Source organism: Aulonocara stuartgranti (assembly GCF_965226115.1).
Source record: "Aulonocara stuartgranti genome assembly, chromosome: 8".
NCBI lineage: Eukaryota > Metazoa > Chordata > Actinopteri > Cichliformes > Cichlidae > Aulonocara > Aulonocara stuartgranti.
This window is the reverse complement of record NC_138959.1, coordinates 3,554,744-3,572,545: the sequence shown is the minus strand read 5'-3', so window position 1 is coordinate 3,572,545 and position 17,802 is coordinate 3,554,744. Positions and strand designations below refer to the sequence as shown.

Below are 17,802 nucleotides of genomic sequence, written 5' to 3'. Positions count from 1 at the left end.
CCAAAAACTCCAACCCATCTTGCCTCAATGACTACCGCCCAGTAGCACTCACCCCCATCATCACTAAGTGCTTAGAGCAGCTGGTCCTAGCACACTTCAAATCCTGTCTCCCCCCCCCCCCACCCTGGACCCCCACCAATTCGCATACCGCCAGAACAGGAGCACAGAGGATGCAGTCTCCATCGCACTGCACTCTGTCCTCTCACACCTGGACAACAACAACACCTACGCCAGAATGCTGTTTATAGACTTCAGTTCAGCATTCAACACAATCCACCCCTCACAACTCATCAGGAAACTGACAGACCTGGGCATCAGTTCCCTCATCTGCAAATGGTTACTGGACTTCCTGACCAACCGCCCCCAACATGTCCGGCTGGATAACCACTGCTCATCTACCATCACAATGAACACCGGTGTACCACAAGGCTGTGTGATGAGCCCTTTCCTCTACTCCCTCTTCACCCACGACTGCAGACCTGCTGATGGTTCCAACACCATCATTAAGTTTGCAGATGACACCACGGTGATTGGCCTCATCAGTGACAACGATGAGGCCGCCTACAGGGAGGAGGTGGATCGTCTGGCTGAGTGGTGCGACACAAACAACCTGCTGCTTAACACCGAGAAGACCAAGGAGCTCATCGTGGACTACAGGAGGAATGCTGACCCACATCCACCCATCCACATTAAGGGGACGGCTGTGGAGCGTGTGAGCAGCTTCAAGTTCCTGGGAGTCCACATCTCCGAGGATCTCACCTGGACGACCAACTGCTCCAAGCTGGTCAAGAAGGCTCACCAGCGCCTCTTCTTCTTGAGGACTCTGAGGAAGAACCACCTGTCCTCAGACATCCTGGTGAACTTCTATCGCTGCACCATCGAGAGCATCCTGACCAACTGTATAACAGTCTGGTACGGGAACTGCTCTGCCTCGGACCGGAAGGCGTTGCAGAGGGTCGTGAAAACTGCCCAGAGCACCACTTCCTGCCATAAAAGACATCTACAGGAAGCGGTGTCTGAAAAGGGCTGGGAAAATCATCAAAGACCCCAGTCACCCATCACATGGACTCTTCACCCTCCTGCCCTCTGGGAGGCGCCACAGGAGCCTCCGGACTAAGACCACCAGGTACCAGAACAGCTTCTTCCCCACAGCTGTCAGACTCCTGAACTCTGCCTCCTGACATCTGACCCACGTTAAACTCATGGACTGAACATACACACACCCACAATGGACAACTGTACCCTCAAACACACAATAATAACATGGAGTGAACCACCACTCACAACCACCAGCACTTTATATAGCCTCTGTAGAAACTATCTACACCCTCACTTATCTTAACTGCACTACTGTATAGCTCTGTGTAAATAATCATTCTGTACATTCAATAATCTTTAATCCTACAACTGTTTACAACTTGCATAGTTCCCATTTCTGTATAGCTGTATATCTCAGATTCTGTAAAGTTATTTATTTCATATTCTGTATAGTTTTTCATATTTATATCCTGTTCATAGCCTGTACATAGCTTGTACTCACTACAGCCTGTACATACTTATAGTTATAGAATATTCACAACATACTTCATACCGTGTACATTATAACATACCATAATAGACCCATTTCTGTAATATACTTACATATCTATACTATTGCTAATATATATATTGTAATATATCTATATCACTAAAGCACTTCTGGATGGATGCAAACTGCATTTCGTTGCCCTGTACCTGTGCATGTGCAATGACAATAAAGTTGAATTCTATTCTATTCTATTCTATTCTAAATTAAATTACCCAGGTCTACAATTAAAAAAAAGAAGTCCTGAACAATGACACTGTAATAGGATGGTAGAAACTAAAATTAGTAGAAATATACTGAAATATGAAGAACTGTCTCTGATGAAGCGAACACAAATCCAAACACGTGTTTCGTTTATGTGGTATTTGAAGCGTGAATAAACCATTAACCTTCAGGAGTGGGCTGCTTAAAAATGACCAACATCCTTTATTGTGCATTTAAAAACTTCAGGCACTAAACCTCCTGCAGCTAGGCTCAATGACAACTGAATGCAAGTCTAAAGGGAGCTGGAAATATTCCCAAAAGATTGGAGGCTTTGAAGGTCATTAGAGGTGGCAGAAAGCTCCGGGGTAGAGTTGAGCTAGCCACCCGTATACACGGTTCTGTTTCAGTGAACCGCAAATGGGTGGCACAGTGTCATTTGCAGTAAGTGAGCATGTAATGGAGTTGTAAGTGCCCCGAGCAAGAGAGGAAACAAGCCAATTGCCCAAGTTGTTCCCAGAGTTCATCCTTTGATTCTTAGACATTTAGGCTAAATTTAGAACACAAAAGGATGCTATCAAAAATGTTTGCAAAGATAATGACATAAACCTCAGGAATATAAAGTATCACAACTCTGAGTGCAGTGGAAACGTCATGCCAAAGGTCAGGATGTGTTTTGGTTGTTCTGTGTGATGCTGTGTTTTGTACACAGAACACAGAATTAAGCAAAGTGGTTGTGGTGAAAACAGCCCAACCTCATGAGTCAACATCTCACAGGGACCTGCGAGGCCTGTGTGAATGCCGCTGTAGTCGTTGCTAAGAATATTCCGACGACTGTCTATCATTTCCTAGAGAAACAAAGCAATCTCAGATTACAGTACAGTATATTCATCGCATGACTGCAACAGGTTTTGTTTTTCTTAGTATCTTGAAACATTTAAAAACACATTGGGCCCTGATTAAAAGGTCTTTTCATAGCCTGACATTCCACTTCCTGTTATGATCAAATTCACTCTGACAACACTTACATCACCTTAAGAAATGTCAAATTAATAATGCAGTAATTATATTTATTAGCTGACCACATGAAACAAGATGAAAGTATCTTAATTTAACTTGTCTGCTTGTGTTACTCTTAAAGAGCAGTTTTAATGACTCCATCTAATATTCGTTGTTAGATTCGTTTTCATCGTGTCCTGGTGTCTAGACTGAAGGAGAAGAAAAAATATTTCTTAACAGTAGCTGCAAAACATGTGAAGATGTACATTACCTAAATCTAATGTGCATTTTCCCAATTTGTGTACGTGGCCAACAAGATGTTTACCATGTTCATTTTAATTTGTATTTTTTTTTATTTGAAATTTTTCTGAAATTTTACATTCAAATCAGCTTTATTTACACAGCACCAAATCAGAGCAACAGTCACCGTAAAGCATTTTTTATTATAAGATAAAGATTGTACAATAATACAGGGAAAACCGCAACAATCGGGTGATTGTATGAAACAGTTTTGCGACAGTGGGAAGGAAAAACTCCCTTTCAAGAGGATGGGCTGAGGGGAGGGAGAGAGAGAGCCAGATATTGAGAATAACTGATGATTAAATGCAAAGGGGAATAAAAATATGTGAGTGAACAGGAAATGCTCAGCAGGCCTATTGCAGCATAACTAACATACACACGTTATCTTTCTTATGCCAGGATTAATATGCACCATAAATGTCCATTATTTTTTTAAATTGCATAACCAATGCAGGGATTTGGTGGGGTACACCCTAGACAGGTCACCAGTCTATCACAGAATTAACACAAAGACACTCATTCATACTCTCAATCATACTTTCAGCCAGTTACAGCCAATCAGTTAATCTAAGGTCATGTCACACAGACCTTGAGAGTGGTGGGCGATTGACTGCCAATCACGGGCCACAAGAGACAAAGCGGTATTTCCCAAACAGTTAGCGAGTTGTTGCTGGCAGTCACTTATTGCTAAACCCTGGTGAAGCATGCCTAGAGACCGGTCAGTGACGCGCCCAGTGCGTATAATGCTACTTACTGCACATAATGTCCCCCTGTATAGAGTCACTAAATGTATATAATGTTCTCTCGCTTTTTGCACAGTCGAGGAGCGTGTCAGGATACATGTCACTGCGTGTTGTACTCGTATAACTATGCATGTGACAAATAAAGGATCTTGAATCCCAACAACTGATGCTCACTACAGAAAGAATGTGTACTCCACAATCAGTTGGCAGTTAGTTACTGTAGCTTTAGTAGCATATGGTGCTGCACCCAAAATGTCCACACAGAAAGGAGCACGATGGCCACTGAATTCAAACCCAGAATCTTTTTTGGTGTGATGTAGCAGTGATAACCACTGCAGCACCCTGCAACTTATATACACTGAACAAAAATATAAACGCAACACTTTTGTTTCTGCTCCCATTCCCCATGGGATGGACGTAGAGACCTAAAATTCATTCCAGATACACAATATAACCATCCCTCCCAAACAGTGGTCACAAATCAGTCCAAATGTGTGGTAGTGGGCACATCTGCTATATTAAGATAATCCATCCCACCTCACAGGTGTGCCACATCAGGATGCTGATCTGACATCATGAGTAGTGCACAGGTGTACCTCAGACTGCCCACAACAAAAGGCCACCCTGGAATGTGCAGTTTTGTCTCACAGCAAAATGCCACAGATGCCACAAGCAATGAGGGAGCGTGCAATTGGCATGCTGACAGCAGGAATGTCAACCAGATCTGTCGCCCGTGCATTGAATGTTCATTTCTCAACCATAAGCCGTCTCCACAGGCGTTTCAGAGAATATGGCAGCACATCCAACCGGCCTCACAACCACAGACCTCGTGTAACCACACCAGCCCAGGACCTCCACATCCAGCAGGTTCACCTCCAAGATCGTCTGAGACCAGCCACCCAGACAGCTGCTGGAACAATTGGTTTGCACAACCAAACAATTTCTGCACAAACTGTCAGAAACCGTCTCAGGGACGCTCAACTGCATGCCCGTCGTCCTCATCGGGGTCTTGACCTGACTCCAGCTCGTCGCCGTAACAGACTTGTGTGGGCAAATGCTCACATTCGATGGCGTCTGGCACGTTGGAGAGGTGTGCGCTTCACGGATGAATCATGGTTCACATTGTTCAGGGCAGATGGCAGCTGACAATGTCCCAGTTCTTGCATGGCCAGCATACTCACCGGACATGTCACCCATTGAGCATGTTCGGGATGTGCTTGACCGGCGTATACGACAGCGTGTACCAGTTCCCACGAATATCCAACAACCTCGCACAGCCATTGAAGTGGAGTGGACCAACATTCCACAGGCCACAATTGACAATCTGATAGACTCCATGCGACGATGTGTTGCACTGCATGAGGCAAATGGTGGTCACACCAGATACTGACCGGTTCTGGGTCCCCAGACCCCCAATAGCGCAAAAAACTGCACATTCCAGGGTGGCCTTTTGTTGTGGGCAGTCTGAGGTACACCTGTGCACTACTCATGTCAGATCAGCATCCTGATGTGGCACACCTGTGAGGTGGGATGGATTATCTCAATATAGCAGATGTGCCATTTGGACTGATTTGTGACCACTGTTTGGGAGGGATGGTTATATTGTGTATCTGGAATGAATTTTAGGTCTCTACGTCCATCCCATGGGGAATGGGAGCAAAAACAAAAGTGTTGCGTTTATATTTTTGTTGAGTGTATGTATACCTAATAATGTGTATCATACAGCTCGAGAGCAAAAGTCAGGACTCATGTACTAAAGCCTATGAATGCTACTAGTCCTGAGAGTGGACATTCTTCAGTGAAAACGCTGAGATCTTGCAGAGAATCACTGAGAAGTTTGACAGACTTGGAGCTGCTAAAAGAAAAAAGCAGCACGATTACCAAAATAAAGTCAGATTTATTCATTTGAACACTACGAATATCTAAAAAAAATGAATAAATATCTTAGCAGTCCAGCTATTCAGTCATTGAAATTGTTTTACATATCTTGGTATGGACCAAAGTGGTGGACTGACTTACTGTATCTAAGTCTGAAACGACCAGTGTTCAGTAACGAACGTGGTTTTCACTTTGTTTCATGTAAACTGAGTATTTGTTGGAAGCTTAAATCTATACGACTAAAGAAAAGTATCAAATACATGAATCGTTTGACACATCTTAATGAACAGTCGATGACTGCCTTCACTTTTCTAGTGTTCTGAAAAACATGGGAACTAAAAGTTAGATTTCAAATTGATAACCTACAAATGAATCAGTAACTCAGTGTCAGTTACTTTCCAGTAGGAAGCTGCACTTTTCTCTTTTTGTATTATCAGGGTATTTAGGAAGGGATTATGGGAAGCTAACAGGACGTTGTTTCTATGACCTCATGGAGCGAGCTCCATGCTCTGGCAGTGGGGATGTTCACTGTGGCCAGAAGAAAGTGGAGTCTGTGACTGGAGCCCGGTTCACTCAGTCAGATAGCGGTGATTCAAAACCCATTTGTTTTGGGCGTAGAGGATGCTCTCAGTGGTTTGGCTGTGATTGATCCTTCTTCTGCCCGTGATCGCACCATGACACTATTCCAGTTTCCACATTAATTTTTCCCCTGCTAACTTTGACCAGTTCAATGCAGTGGTGTTTCCTTTATTGGCCCTCTGACAGTACTTTGACCTCCACCCAGAAAAAAAAAGGATCTTGGGCCATTGATTTTGGACAGCAGCAAAACTCTGCATGGAAATATGTGCAAAAGACATTAATCTGTGGCATAAAACAAGATAAAACAGCACAATTCACATGAAATCTTCTGTTTGATGCATTTTCAGAACTTTTAATCGTCTAATGATGATTACCGTAATAGATGAGCCTTTAATGGATTTATTCCACTACTGCCTGAAGGTGCATGAATGCCATGACCTTAGCAATGGCTTATTAAACAAAAACTAAGTAAGAAGCTAAAAGAAGTGGCAGCTCGAGCAAGCACTGTTGCAGTGAGTTTTGTATCTCCAGGCAACTGCCCCATTAGGATTAAACATATTAACACAAATAGCAGGAAAAGTGGGATCATTCATGGTAAACATTCCCATATTGCTGCCTAAAAATACACCTTCAGAACAAATCTACAATGAAGACAAAATTATAAAATACCACACAAATGACATAACCTTGGAGATTACCAACTGATGTTTCAATACAGGGAGACATCCACTCTTAATTGATTCCTCCAGCATCAGAGTCTGGAAAGAGAGAAAGTGGAAAATGGAAGAGGGCGGGCGTTTTACTCTCACAGTAAAAAGCCCTTTGGGATGTTCCAAATGAGGATGTTAAATAATTAAACAGCTTTATGTATATCACATCTCTGCTTCTTGTCAGAAATTAATCGTGACACCAAAAACACTCAATAGCTAATAAGCAGTAGAGTCAAAATTAATTCAGTTTGTCTTTATGAATGGTAATAGTAAATGGATCGACTCTTATCTAGCACTTTGCTACTCTCCTGAGGCAGTTTGAACATGGATATGGAGCTGAATATAAATGAGGATATTTCAGGTGCATGTGCAGAAGTGTAATTAGAGCCTTAACAAAAATGTGCATTTTTGTGTCACAATTTTTGGACTCCTGATTTAGGTCAGACATCAGACGGCGGCTGTTCAGTCTGCAGACTTGCCCGTCTGCTTGTCTGTCTGTTGGCTCCAATTGTCATGACCTGCATTACTCTAATGACCTTCACTCAGGTTTTGGGTCAATTTAACTACAATACCAACTGCACAGCTCTCAGTCCAAAGTGGCAAACTATAGAAAGCTGTTGATTTTAACACTCTTGTCAGGAACTGATTCAAAGTTAGTTAGGAGGTAAATTCTAAAGATCTGGGAGATACGATTATCCATCCTGTCATGAACTGAAAGGTTTGTCCAGTTAAGTGGACCCGAAAACGCAGACAAACACAGGCGAGGAGTGCTTTACAGTGATACTTAATTGGAACAGTGACCTAAAGTAACGAGTGAGGCCCAATAAGGCTAGTTGCAGGAATGGGGAAGAGGTCAGAGAGTCGGGGGAATATTCTGTAACAGAGGGAGAGGTAGTTATAGTCTGAAGAGAAAACTGGAGCTTGATCGTTAGAAACTGAAGAATTGTTTGCCTTACTGTGCCAGACCGGGTTAGTATCACTGAGGGGAGATAGGTCCGTGGAAAGCATCTGGAGGGTCTCAAGCTGAAGCGTGGAGGTCGGAGGGCAGGCTGGGAGACAGAGACTGTCCAAGTAAGGTGAAGCCAGGGTTGGAACTCCGCTGAATGAAGGGAGGACAGAAATTACTCCAAGAGATAAATCACACAAGGACCACCACGAAGGGTAAACGTCATTTATCACCAAGAAGAGTAGAACAAACTGATGAAGAGGAGCCAGTTGAGTCAGCTTAAGTAGGTCTCCCGCTGATTGCTCGCAGATGAGGCTCAGGTGAAGCACTGAAGTCTCCGCCCCCAAGGGATGGCTCAGCAGCCACAGAAGGAAAACCCCTCCAGGCACTCCCACAGACCATGACACATCCAGCCTTTCTAGCTTAAAAAAAAACCCCAAACAAATGATTTTATTATCATTTAATTTAATTTTTTTGCTATTTTCAAGATTAATCCAAAGAAAAACATCCTGAAGACAGTTGATTTGCACAAATATCCTGTGTTATCCGCCCAACAGGCCAAAAAAATTCAAATATACTGTTTAAAGTAAGGTAAGAGCAGGGAAAGCAACATGTTCTCATATTTTAAAACCATAATGCAAACGATGGTTTATGGTTGGATCTTTCCTTTAAAAAATACTTAAGTGGTTATTCAATGACAATATCAGAATATCCATCGTTCCATACGTTTTGTTAACTGCTTATCCCTTACAAAGACTCTCCAAGCTGACTTTGGACATAAGGTGGGATAGATCTCAGGCAGTCCATGGGGAACCATTCACTTTCACATCCACTCCTAAAAATATTTAGACTCACCAATTAAACCGAGCAGAAGTTCAAACCAGGAACCTTCTAGTCATGGTACTAACCACCTTGCAACATCAAAGAATGATCTGTTATTGTCTTTGTCATTGTTTTTGCATTTTTGCATATGATATCTTTGATATGTTCCCTGCAGCCTCTGGAAGATGCATCACAGACAGTATACGTCTGTGAGCCGCACTGATGAAATCCCCATGAAGACCGAAAATGGACCCCGACCCAACAAATACCGCTACGTACGTAAAGAAGGCAGCTCTAACATCATGTTCCGCCATGTTCCTGAGGAGAGGCTGCTGTTTGTGACCGACATCTTTACCACCTTGGTGGAGATCAGATGGAGGGTGATGTTTCTGATCTTTGCTCTCTCTTACATTCTGTCCTGGCTCTTTTTTGGAATCCTCTTCTGGGTCATCGCTCTCGCTAATGGAGACATCAAGGATCCCAACACTGAACCCTGCGTGTTTGAAGTCCGCAGCTTCACAGCCGCTTTCCTCTTCTCGCTCGAAACTCAGACCACCATTGGTTACGGATTCAGAGGAATGTCTGAGAACTGCATGCATGCCATCATCATCGTCACCATACAAGACGTCATGAGCTGCTTCATTGATACGTTCGTCATTGGAATTGCTGTTGCCAAAATGGCCTCGGCCAGAAAGAGGGCGCAGACGGTGGGCTTCAGCAACCGTGCTGTCATCAACCTTCGTAATGGTTACATTTATCTTTCCTGGAGAGTTGGGGACTTCCGCAGGTACCACTTGGTGGAGGGGACAGCTACCGCCCAGATAGTCCGCAGTACGATGCACGCCACTGGGAGAGCTGATGTGACTTATGAAGACTTGATCATCCAGCAGAAGGACATCATCCTCGCCACACCAACCACCATCTATCACAAGATTGAACCTGGCAGCCCGCTGTACTCCATGACTTATGCTGATCTGCAGAGAGCAGACTTTGAACTGGTTGTGTCATTTACCTACACAGATGACTCCACAGGTATTCTGCATCAGACGCGAACCTCTTACACTCCAAACGAGATCCTCTGGGGTCAGCTGTTCCAGGAGATGATCAGAGTCGGCAGGAAGAGCTACAGGGTGGATTACAACTTGTTCCATCGCACTGAAAAGATACACGTCCCCCTGGTTAGCGCTAAGGAGTTCGAAGAGAAGAAGCAACTGCAGCTCACACGACACTCACCTCGACATTCACCCAGCTCTTCCCCACGGCTCCCTTCACAATCGCCATCTCAGGATCACCGTGATAAATATTTGAAACCCCCGATGGTAAAGGTGGAACTTGTGAGTGACAGCCAACCTATACCAAGTGTTGCACCATCTCAATCAGACAATAGTCAGGATCAAGAAACTCTGACTCAGCCAAATAATCAGTCAAGTGAAGAAAATTGAAAGCAAAGCTGTGAAATTCTATTTCATCAAAGAATCCTGCAATGGTGTTCATGATGGGACAAAGTTTGAGCTTGTGCAGCTTGAGAAATTGATAAATAGTTTCAAATATAGACAGGCTTTTGGAAATATCACTTGACTTTACAAAAGTAGGTGACGATAGCCGGTGTGGTGATCCAGATTCTGAAGTTCTAACCTCACAGAAGCTTGATAAACCCTTTGCTTTATGTACAGGCAGCTGGACGGTCCTTGTGGCAGATAACACAGTTAAAATACCCAGTGCTGTCAGCAGACAGAGGTCATTGTTCTAACTTTTGTTGAAGCCTCCCAATATAAGACCTCACATCTTCCCCATTGAGCGTGGCTTGGTACATCTTAATTTTATTTGTTTTAATATTTTGCAGGAAGATGGTAAACGGCCTGTATTTGTATAGCGCTTTACTAGTCCCTAAGGACCTCAAAGCGCTTTACATATCCAGTCATCCACCCATTCACACACTGGTGCTGGCAGCTACATTGTAGCCACAGCCACCGTGGGGCGTACTGACAGAGGCGAGGCTTCCGGACACTGGCGCCACCGGGCCCTCTGACCACCACCAGTAGGCAACGGGTGAAGTGTCTTGCCCAAGGACACAACGACCGAGACTGTCCAAGCCGGGGCTCAAACCGGCAACCTTCCGATTACAAGGCGAACTCCCAAATCTTGAGCCACGATCGCCCCATGTGACCAAAATTGTATAAGCAGCAAAGGAATTTCATGAATGAAATGTACATTTTCCACTTTTGAACTAATGACTTTTACCGTTTCTGTGTCTAAACACGGGCACAACAATGCAGTGTAAACACAAACCCTTGTTTGGCTTATTGTCAAAATAATACTGATAGTACAGCACCTGAGCATCCGGTTTAGTACAACATTTTTTACCGCTTATTAGGTGGAGTTCTTAAAACTAGAGTTCACAGGATCAGAACATTTATCTGAAAAACACTGGAGATGAGTTCATCCACGCTCGACTACACTGGGGTACAACCAGGCTGCAATAACCACAAGCACGTAACTGTGATTACTGATTACCATGCTGACTGGATTGGGTTTAGCGGGTGTCACTCTGTGTTAAAAACACAAAGTTGTAAAACTTGCACTGAGAAATTTTTATGAGAAAAAGTGATCATATGTATGTGTCCTTAAGGTTAAAAAATGAGTAATTATGAGCCAGGATGAGATAATCAAGAACAGCCTCTAAAGGGGAAGGCTATATGACTTTGACTCAAGAGGTCAAATATTTAATGTAAAGTTTAAAGTCTTGGCGTTGCTGATGGCAAATAAATTGAAGTCATGCAGGTGACTACAGTAACATCCCATATTATGATGTAAGTCAAAGTTTATATAACACACAGGGAAAATGTTCTGTTCTTTTATGTTTGTGGTGGAGGAATCTTTGTTTAGTAATTTTAAATAAAACCTGCTCGTCAAGCCATCTTTCTCTCTGTCTTGCACACACACAAACAAACTCATTTTTATATCTTAATTAATTGACATAATGCTTCCCTAGCTGCTTTTTGTTAAGTTAAAAAAAATGCAGATGCATAAATATTTTATGATTTGAGGAAGAGATGCGGAGAAGGCACTGTGGAAAAAAAAAAGTATTTCCAAGAAGATTTTTGTTACATCTGAAAAAAATGCTAATTATAAAAGGCTACCATTGTCAAAGATTTTAAAAAGTGATGCTTACATATATGGTTTGTGTATCAACTTTGATGATCATCCCTAAGATGGATCATGGTTTGTGTCTGAGAACAAAAGCTTTGATCGGGAAAGTCACTTTAATGTGAAGTAACCAGACAGACAACGATAACCAGATGCTCCGGCCCCACACGCTGCTTTGTGGCTTTGATTTGCACCGCTGCAGAATCCCATTAAAAACATGTATTCTTTTTCATCACGTATGTAAAACTGGTCAGTTCCAAGCGCTTGATGTTGTTCAGGCCATGGTGATGTTGCATGCTGCTTTAACGGTCTTCCCGTCAGGCAACTCAATCGCTCAGTTTTGTTCACTCAGATTCTGACTGTGTTAGAGGGTCCGACCAGCCTGGGCACGCTCTCAGTGGGCCTGATGATGCACCGTTCACCTGTAACTCTTCAGCTTTTGTTTGCTGATGTCTTCAGACAGTTTGTATCTTGCACGGAGCTCTTCAGCTCTTCTGGGAAGGCTTTCTGAAGATACTGTGGAGATTTTCACTCATTCATTTAGAAGAACATTCTTGAGGTCAGATGCTGATGTTGGACAAAAGGGCCGGGCTTGCAGTTTTCATGCTGATTCATCTCAAAGGTGTTTGATATGGTTGTGGTCTGTGTGGGCCAGTCAAGTTCTTCCACATTATACTCATCCAACCATATCACTATGGAGCTTGAATTGTGCACTGGAAAAGAACAGAGTCTTCCCCAAGCTGAAGCACAGGATTGTCCAGATGACCGAATTCACCCACTGGCCGGTCTTTTTAAACATCTATTTATAGACGCAGTGATTTTTTTCCCCTTGAAACAAAACAAGTACAACTGAAATAACGTCACAAACTTTCAGTAACACTTCACGCTGATCCTTTCATGATGAAACAGAACTTTTGGCTGCAGCTGCTTGTAAATAAAGCCTGACTTCACATTTGGAAGCTCATCTGCAACTGAAGCAAAATTTGTTTTCAGATGAACGGCGTCATCCCACAGAGGCCCCCAGGACGGCCACAGTTTAGTTTTTACAGGCCTGTCTGACCCCCTCTGTCTTATGATCACCACTGACCTCACTGCATAAGGACATTTGATTGGCTTGTTATTAGAATAGCTAAACATACACTGTTATTACAGTGAAACCAATGAGTCACTAATTTCATGGCTTTTAATGATCCTTGATGTTGACACAATACACAGAGTACCTTGAAAGCCACATTCTTGTTTTAAAGGAGGGACTAAAGAGAATTATAATTCTCAGCATCAAGAGAAAGTCCAAGTAAATTTGTAGTGTTGCTGACGAGCGGCGTGTGCGGAAGTTGGTCGATGTGAAGAGCAACATGAACAACTCTCCCTTGGACAGAGGCTTAAAAACATCTACAGTATAATTACTTTCTGTGCAGCATCTGACAACTCCAGCCACACCCATCACTCGCTGTATAGATGCCGCAGCGCCATAAAGATGTGATGCATCATTCATGAGTTCGAGTTGTATACAGGTGTACCATCTTCCTATGGCAATAATGAATAATGCAAACTTTATGCTACTACCTGCAGAAAGAAGCAGGAGGAGAACATAGAGGAATCTAGTCTGTAAGTGGAGATTAATTTTGAGAAATATAAAGAACTTAAATCATGTAATATGAGCAGAGGTGTTTCCAGGATTTTACAAATGGGTGTGGCACGTGCCCCCCAGAAGGGTTACCGGACATCAGAAAATTATATCAGAAATAAACACCAAACAAAATCAATTGAATACTGGTTGACATTCTGCTTCTATAAACATGTGAGATTCAATTTAAAATATATATTTTAATATCTGTATAGCAACAAAGCACAACAACATTTGCCTTAAGTCACTGTATACTGTAAGATAAGGACCCTACAATAATACAGAGAAAACAGAAAGACCCCAACAATCAGACGAACCCCTATGAGCTAGCACTCTGCTGACAGTGGGAAGGAAAAACTCCCTTTTTACAGGAGGAAACCTCTAATAATAATAACAATAATGCATTTTATTTGAGGGTGCCTTTCTAAAACCCAAGGTCACCTTACAAAGAGAAAAAGATATCAATAAAACAGTAGATTAAAATTAATTAAAATGAAAAAACAACAACAAATAAAAACAAAAAAACAAATAAACAAGATTTGACAGCAAGTAGGATCTGTATTAAAGCGAGTAACCCAGTTTAAACAAGTAGGTTTTGAGCTGTGACTTAAATAAGAGAAGGGAATCTATATTTGTTAAGATGGAAGGAAGTGAGCTCCAGAGCCGAGGAGCAGAGCGACTGAAAGCTCTGTGCCCCACAGTGATGAGACGAGCAGAAGGAACAAGAAGATGAGTGGTAGATGAAGATCTGAGAGAGCGGGAAACTGTGGTGATATGAAGCAGATCACAGAGATAAGGAGGGTCAAGGTTATGAATGCACTTAAACGTGAGAACTAAGATTTTAAAGCTTATCCTGGCTTCTATGGGCAACCAGTGAAGCTGTTGAAGAATTGGTAATATGGTCTCTTAAGGGAGTACGAGTTATGACCTGAGCTGCAGAATTCTGAAGAAGCTGAAGTTTATGGAGGGACTTATTGGGGAGAGCAAACAAGAGGGAGCTGCAATAATTGATCCAGGAAGTAATAAGACTATGGACAAAGATTGCAGCAGCATGGGGAGTAAGGAAGGGACGAAGTCGGTTAATGTTACGCAAGTGAAAGTACGCAGACCGGGTTATGTAATTAATGTGAGACTGAAATGCGAGAGTACTGTCAAGTATGACACCCTAACTCTTTACCTGTGGGGAAGGAAGGGTGGGGGAATTGTCAATATTAATGGAGAAACTGTGAAATTTGGTTAAGATAGAGGCTGTACCAACGAGTAAAACTTCTGTTTTATTACTGTTAAGTTTGTAGGAGAACCATGATCTAATCTCCATAAGGCAGTTCGAGAGGAAGGTAGGTGGAAGGGATGAATTAGGTTTGGAGGAAACCTAATTTGCCGTATAGGCAAATGCTAAGGGCGCCGTCCATCAGGGGGCGCCACGCCAGTGCCACAAATGTTGAAAAAAAAAAAAGTTGGTACTATTATTTCTAAATACAAAAAATAATCCCACGTTAATTAAAATGCAAAGTAAAGCTTATTTAATAGAAATATTATTTGTTACAACATTACACTACACTGCTGATGTAGGGGGGCGCCACCTAAAATCTTGCCTAGGGCGCCAGATTGGTTAGGGCCGTTTCTGCCCATAAGGGACAACTTGGCAAAGAACCAATTTGTTCCTGCTTTGTTGCCAACAGAAAGCCGTCTCAGTAAGTTTAGACTGTGTTGAAGAATGAAGTTGCTCATACCAAATGTTGACTTTCAATGTCATTAGACTTGTAGAAAACTCTGTTTACTGTATTTCCATGTATACTTGCACACTGTAATAAATCATTGCATCCATTTCCATAGCAAAAACAAATAAATGGGTGGTTCAAGACTTTTGCACAACAGTTTAGATAGATAGATAGATAGATAGATAGATAGATAGATAGATAGATAGATAGATAGATAGATAGAATGCCTTTATTGTCACTGTACAGTTGTACAATGAGATACAGACCATCTCCTGCAAAACTAATCATGTTTTGTTTTTTTAAATTCCAAGAAAACTGATTTAGTTACCTCTATTTTTATCTTAAACTTAACACTAAAGCCTGCTGGCTCCCATGGGTTTTAGTTTTTTAGAGTTTGCACCTTCTAAAATATGTTCAAACATGTGTTTGAGCTCTGGTGGACAGCAGACACACGCCTGTGCTAGCCGAACCAGGGAGGACCGCCACAGCTTGAATGAAGACACTTGTATCCAACTGGGCATTTTCTTTGTCACATATAGCCCCGTCATGATCAGCTTCCATGTGTGTATTCTGTGTGATAAAAACATAAATCTACTATTAAAAGATGAAATACATTATAAAGAGCAGGTGAGATACAGCTAACAGTTGTCTTTGGACACAGAGGACTTGCTAACATCTGCTAAATGAAGCTAGACCATAACACTCCCCACCAAGTCTCAGCTATAGCACAGAGGCTAACAGTAGCTTGGCTAACAGTAAAACACAAACAGACTTCCACACATAGTCAGTCTCTCTCTGTATAATCGCTTAAAGACAGAAAATTGGACCCAGAGTGTACTGGAAAACAAAACAACACAGCACTCATCACTCCTACAGAAATAAATATATTCAGATCTATATTTATACACATGCATTACTTACTCTTGGCATTAAGGATGCAAAAAAGCAGTTTTGCAAATGTTAGCTCTGAAGATCCAGCTTTTGTTCCTGCTTGTGGTGGGTCCACATTAGGAAACATGATTAGAGACTATAATAGAGACACAAAGAGCAGAGTAAATATGAAGCCAGCAGCCATTTAGCTTACATCAGGAACACAACTGGAAAAAGGAGTTCATGAGAGCTGGCATGACTCTGTCCACTGGTACCAAAACCAGCAGCTCGAAGATTAGCAATGAATTATATCATGTTTATTCTCTGCATAAAACAATTTGATGGTTTAAAGCGGGGATACTGTTCATGCTCGTTAGGATAACTGGTGAGTCTACATTGGCTGTAGATGTGACCGCGTGTGGCTGCGTATGATGAACTGGTGAGCTGTCCAGGCTGTAGCCCTCCATTCACCCTCTCAGGCTATTAAAAAGGCCAACAACAATCATTATTGGCCAGTGGCTCAGAAATCTCAGCGCCTTCTCAGTCCTGCATTAGTTTAAAAGGCTAAAAACACAAGCATTGGAGTGCAAAAGGCTGAAAAATCTAGTCTTTACTGATGTCAAAACGTTGTAATTAACATCAAGACTCTACCGTGTTTACATATTTCATCTGAATTCTCCAGACATGGTGCTGCCGTGACACAAAGCTGCTTGAAGAGGTCAGCCCGAGTTCCCCTCTGTCACATTTCAGAGCTCTCTGTGTGGGAGGCACTGGCGTGGTTAATTCCAGTCTCCAGCTCTCCACCTTGTGGTCCACATGCAGCACCGACCCGCTGCATGTGTCGCTCCCTTTATTGCTGGAAATTGGGCATGGAAAGCAAACACACATAGGGCGCACAGCTCACTGACACAGGTGGTTTGGGCTAAATATATGCGCTGCTATAAATACCCAGAACTAAAAATAAAACTAACAAAAGGCTTGGTGAAAAAGCACGCAGTTGCGGGTAATGTTTATCATGAATTAGTAAGCAGGAAGAATGATTTAGTCAATGGCTTTAAGGCAGCACAACTACGAGCCTGACCTAAAATTATAGGGCAACAGATGCACAGTCTAAACATCCGAAGCAACTCGATAGCTCAGTGGAGAAAGACTGTCATATCATAATACAGGCATGTAGGCCTTTATTGAGTGAGTCATTCTTTCCAACAGAGCACATTTTCCATACTCACATTAAAAAAGAAGATCTAAGAAAACAGCGAATATCACAGAAAAAAAAAAGAATGACAAGCAAACTGTCAGGAGCAGGTGGGAAGAGGCGTGGAAGTCCCAGATTCCTCGAGTTTGAAAGGGATTAAAAAACGGATTTTCTTCTGTTTGTGTTACTAGGATAAAGTAGTTGCACACCACCTTTAACGCATTTATCTTAGCCGCAAACTTCATCCAAATGTACCACGTGGACGTTTTGTTTTCTAGACCCATGAAAATAATATTTATATTTATGCCGCTTCGTGTTTTAACTTTTCGCCCTCACCCCTCGTTTTTTATATTTATCGCGTCGTGGCCCAGCTACAGTGTAATTGCTCGCCATTCCTTCTTGTTGTGTCCTGTTCTCATCGCTCGCGTGGATCAAACGCTCGAAATGACAGAAAAAACAGCGAGTTATTACGCCTCTAC

General features: G+C 42.4%; 1 protein-coding gene and 1 long non-coding RNA gene across 4 annotated transcripts in view; one reads left to right on the top strand and one right to left on the bottom strand.

The window, feature by feature from the left end:
• The window catches only part of kcnj16a (potassium inwardly rectifying channel subfamily J member 16a), a 22,551-nt gene extending 11,032 nt beyond the window's left edge, over positions 1-11,519 (top strand). Inside the window, exon 3 of the mRNA XM_082542935.1 lies at positions 8,939-11,519. Within this exon, the coding sequence (XP_082399061.1) occupies positions 8,949-10,205 (1,257 nt within the window). The 5' untranslated portion in view covers positions 8,939-8,948 and the 3' untranslated portion in view covers positions 10,206-11,519. The remainder of the gene's footprint in view (positions 1-8,938) is intronic.
• LOC309712272 lies at positions 5,800-17,793 on the bottom strand. 3 transcript variants are annotated; one of them, XR_014278227.1, is made up of 4 exons: positions 16,780-17,793; positions 16,180-16,285; positions 15,659-15,828; positions 5,800-7,043 (listed from the first exon to the last, which is right to left on the bottom strand). It is a non-coding gene; the product is annotated as an uncharacterized lncRNA (long non-coding RNA). The 3 variants fall into 3 exon arrangements; XR_014278228.1 differs by lacking the exon at positions 5,800-7,043 and having other exon boundaries at positions 13,080-15,828; XR_014278229.1 differs by lacking the exon at positions 5,800-7,043 and having other exon boundaries at positions 13,080-15,828; positions 17,358-17,793.
• Positions 17,794-17,802: the final 9 nt, after the last annotated feature.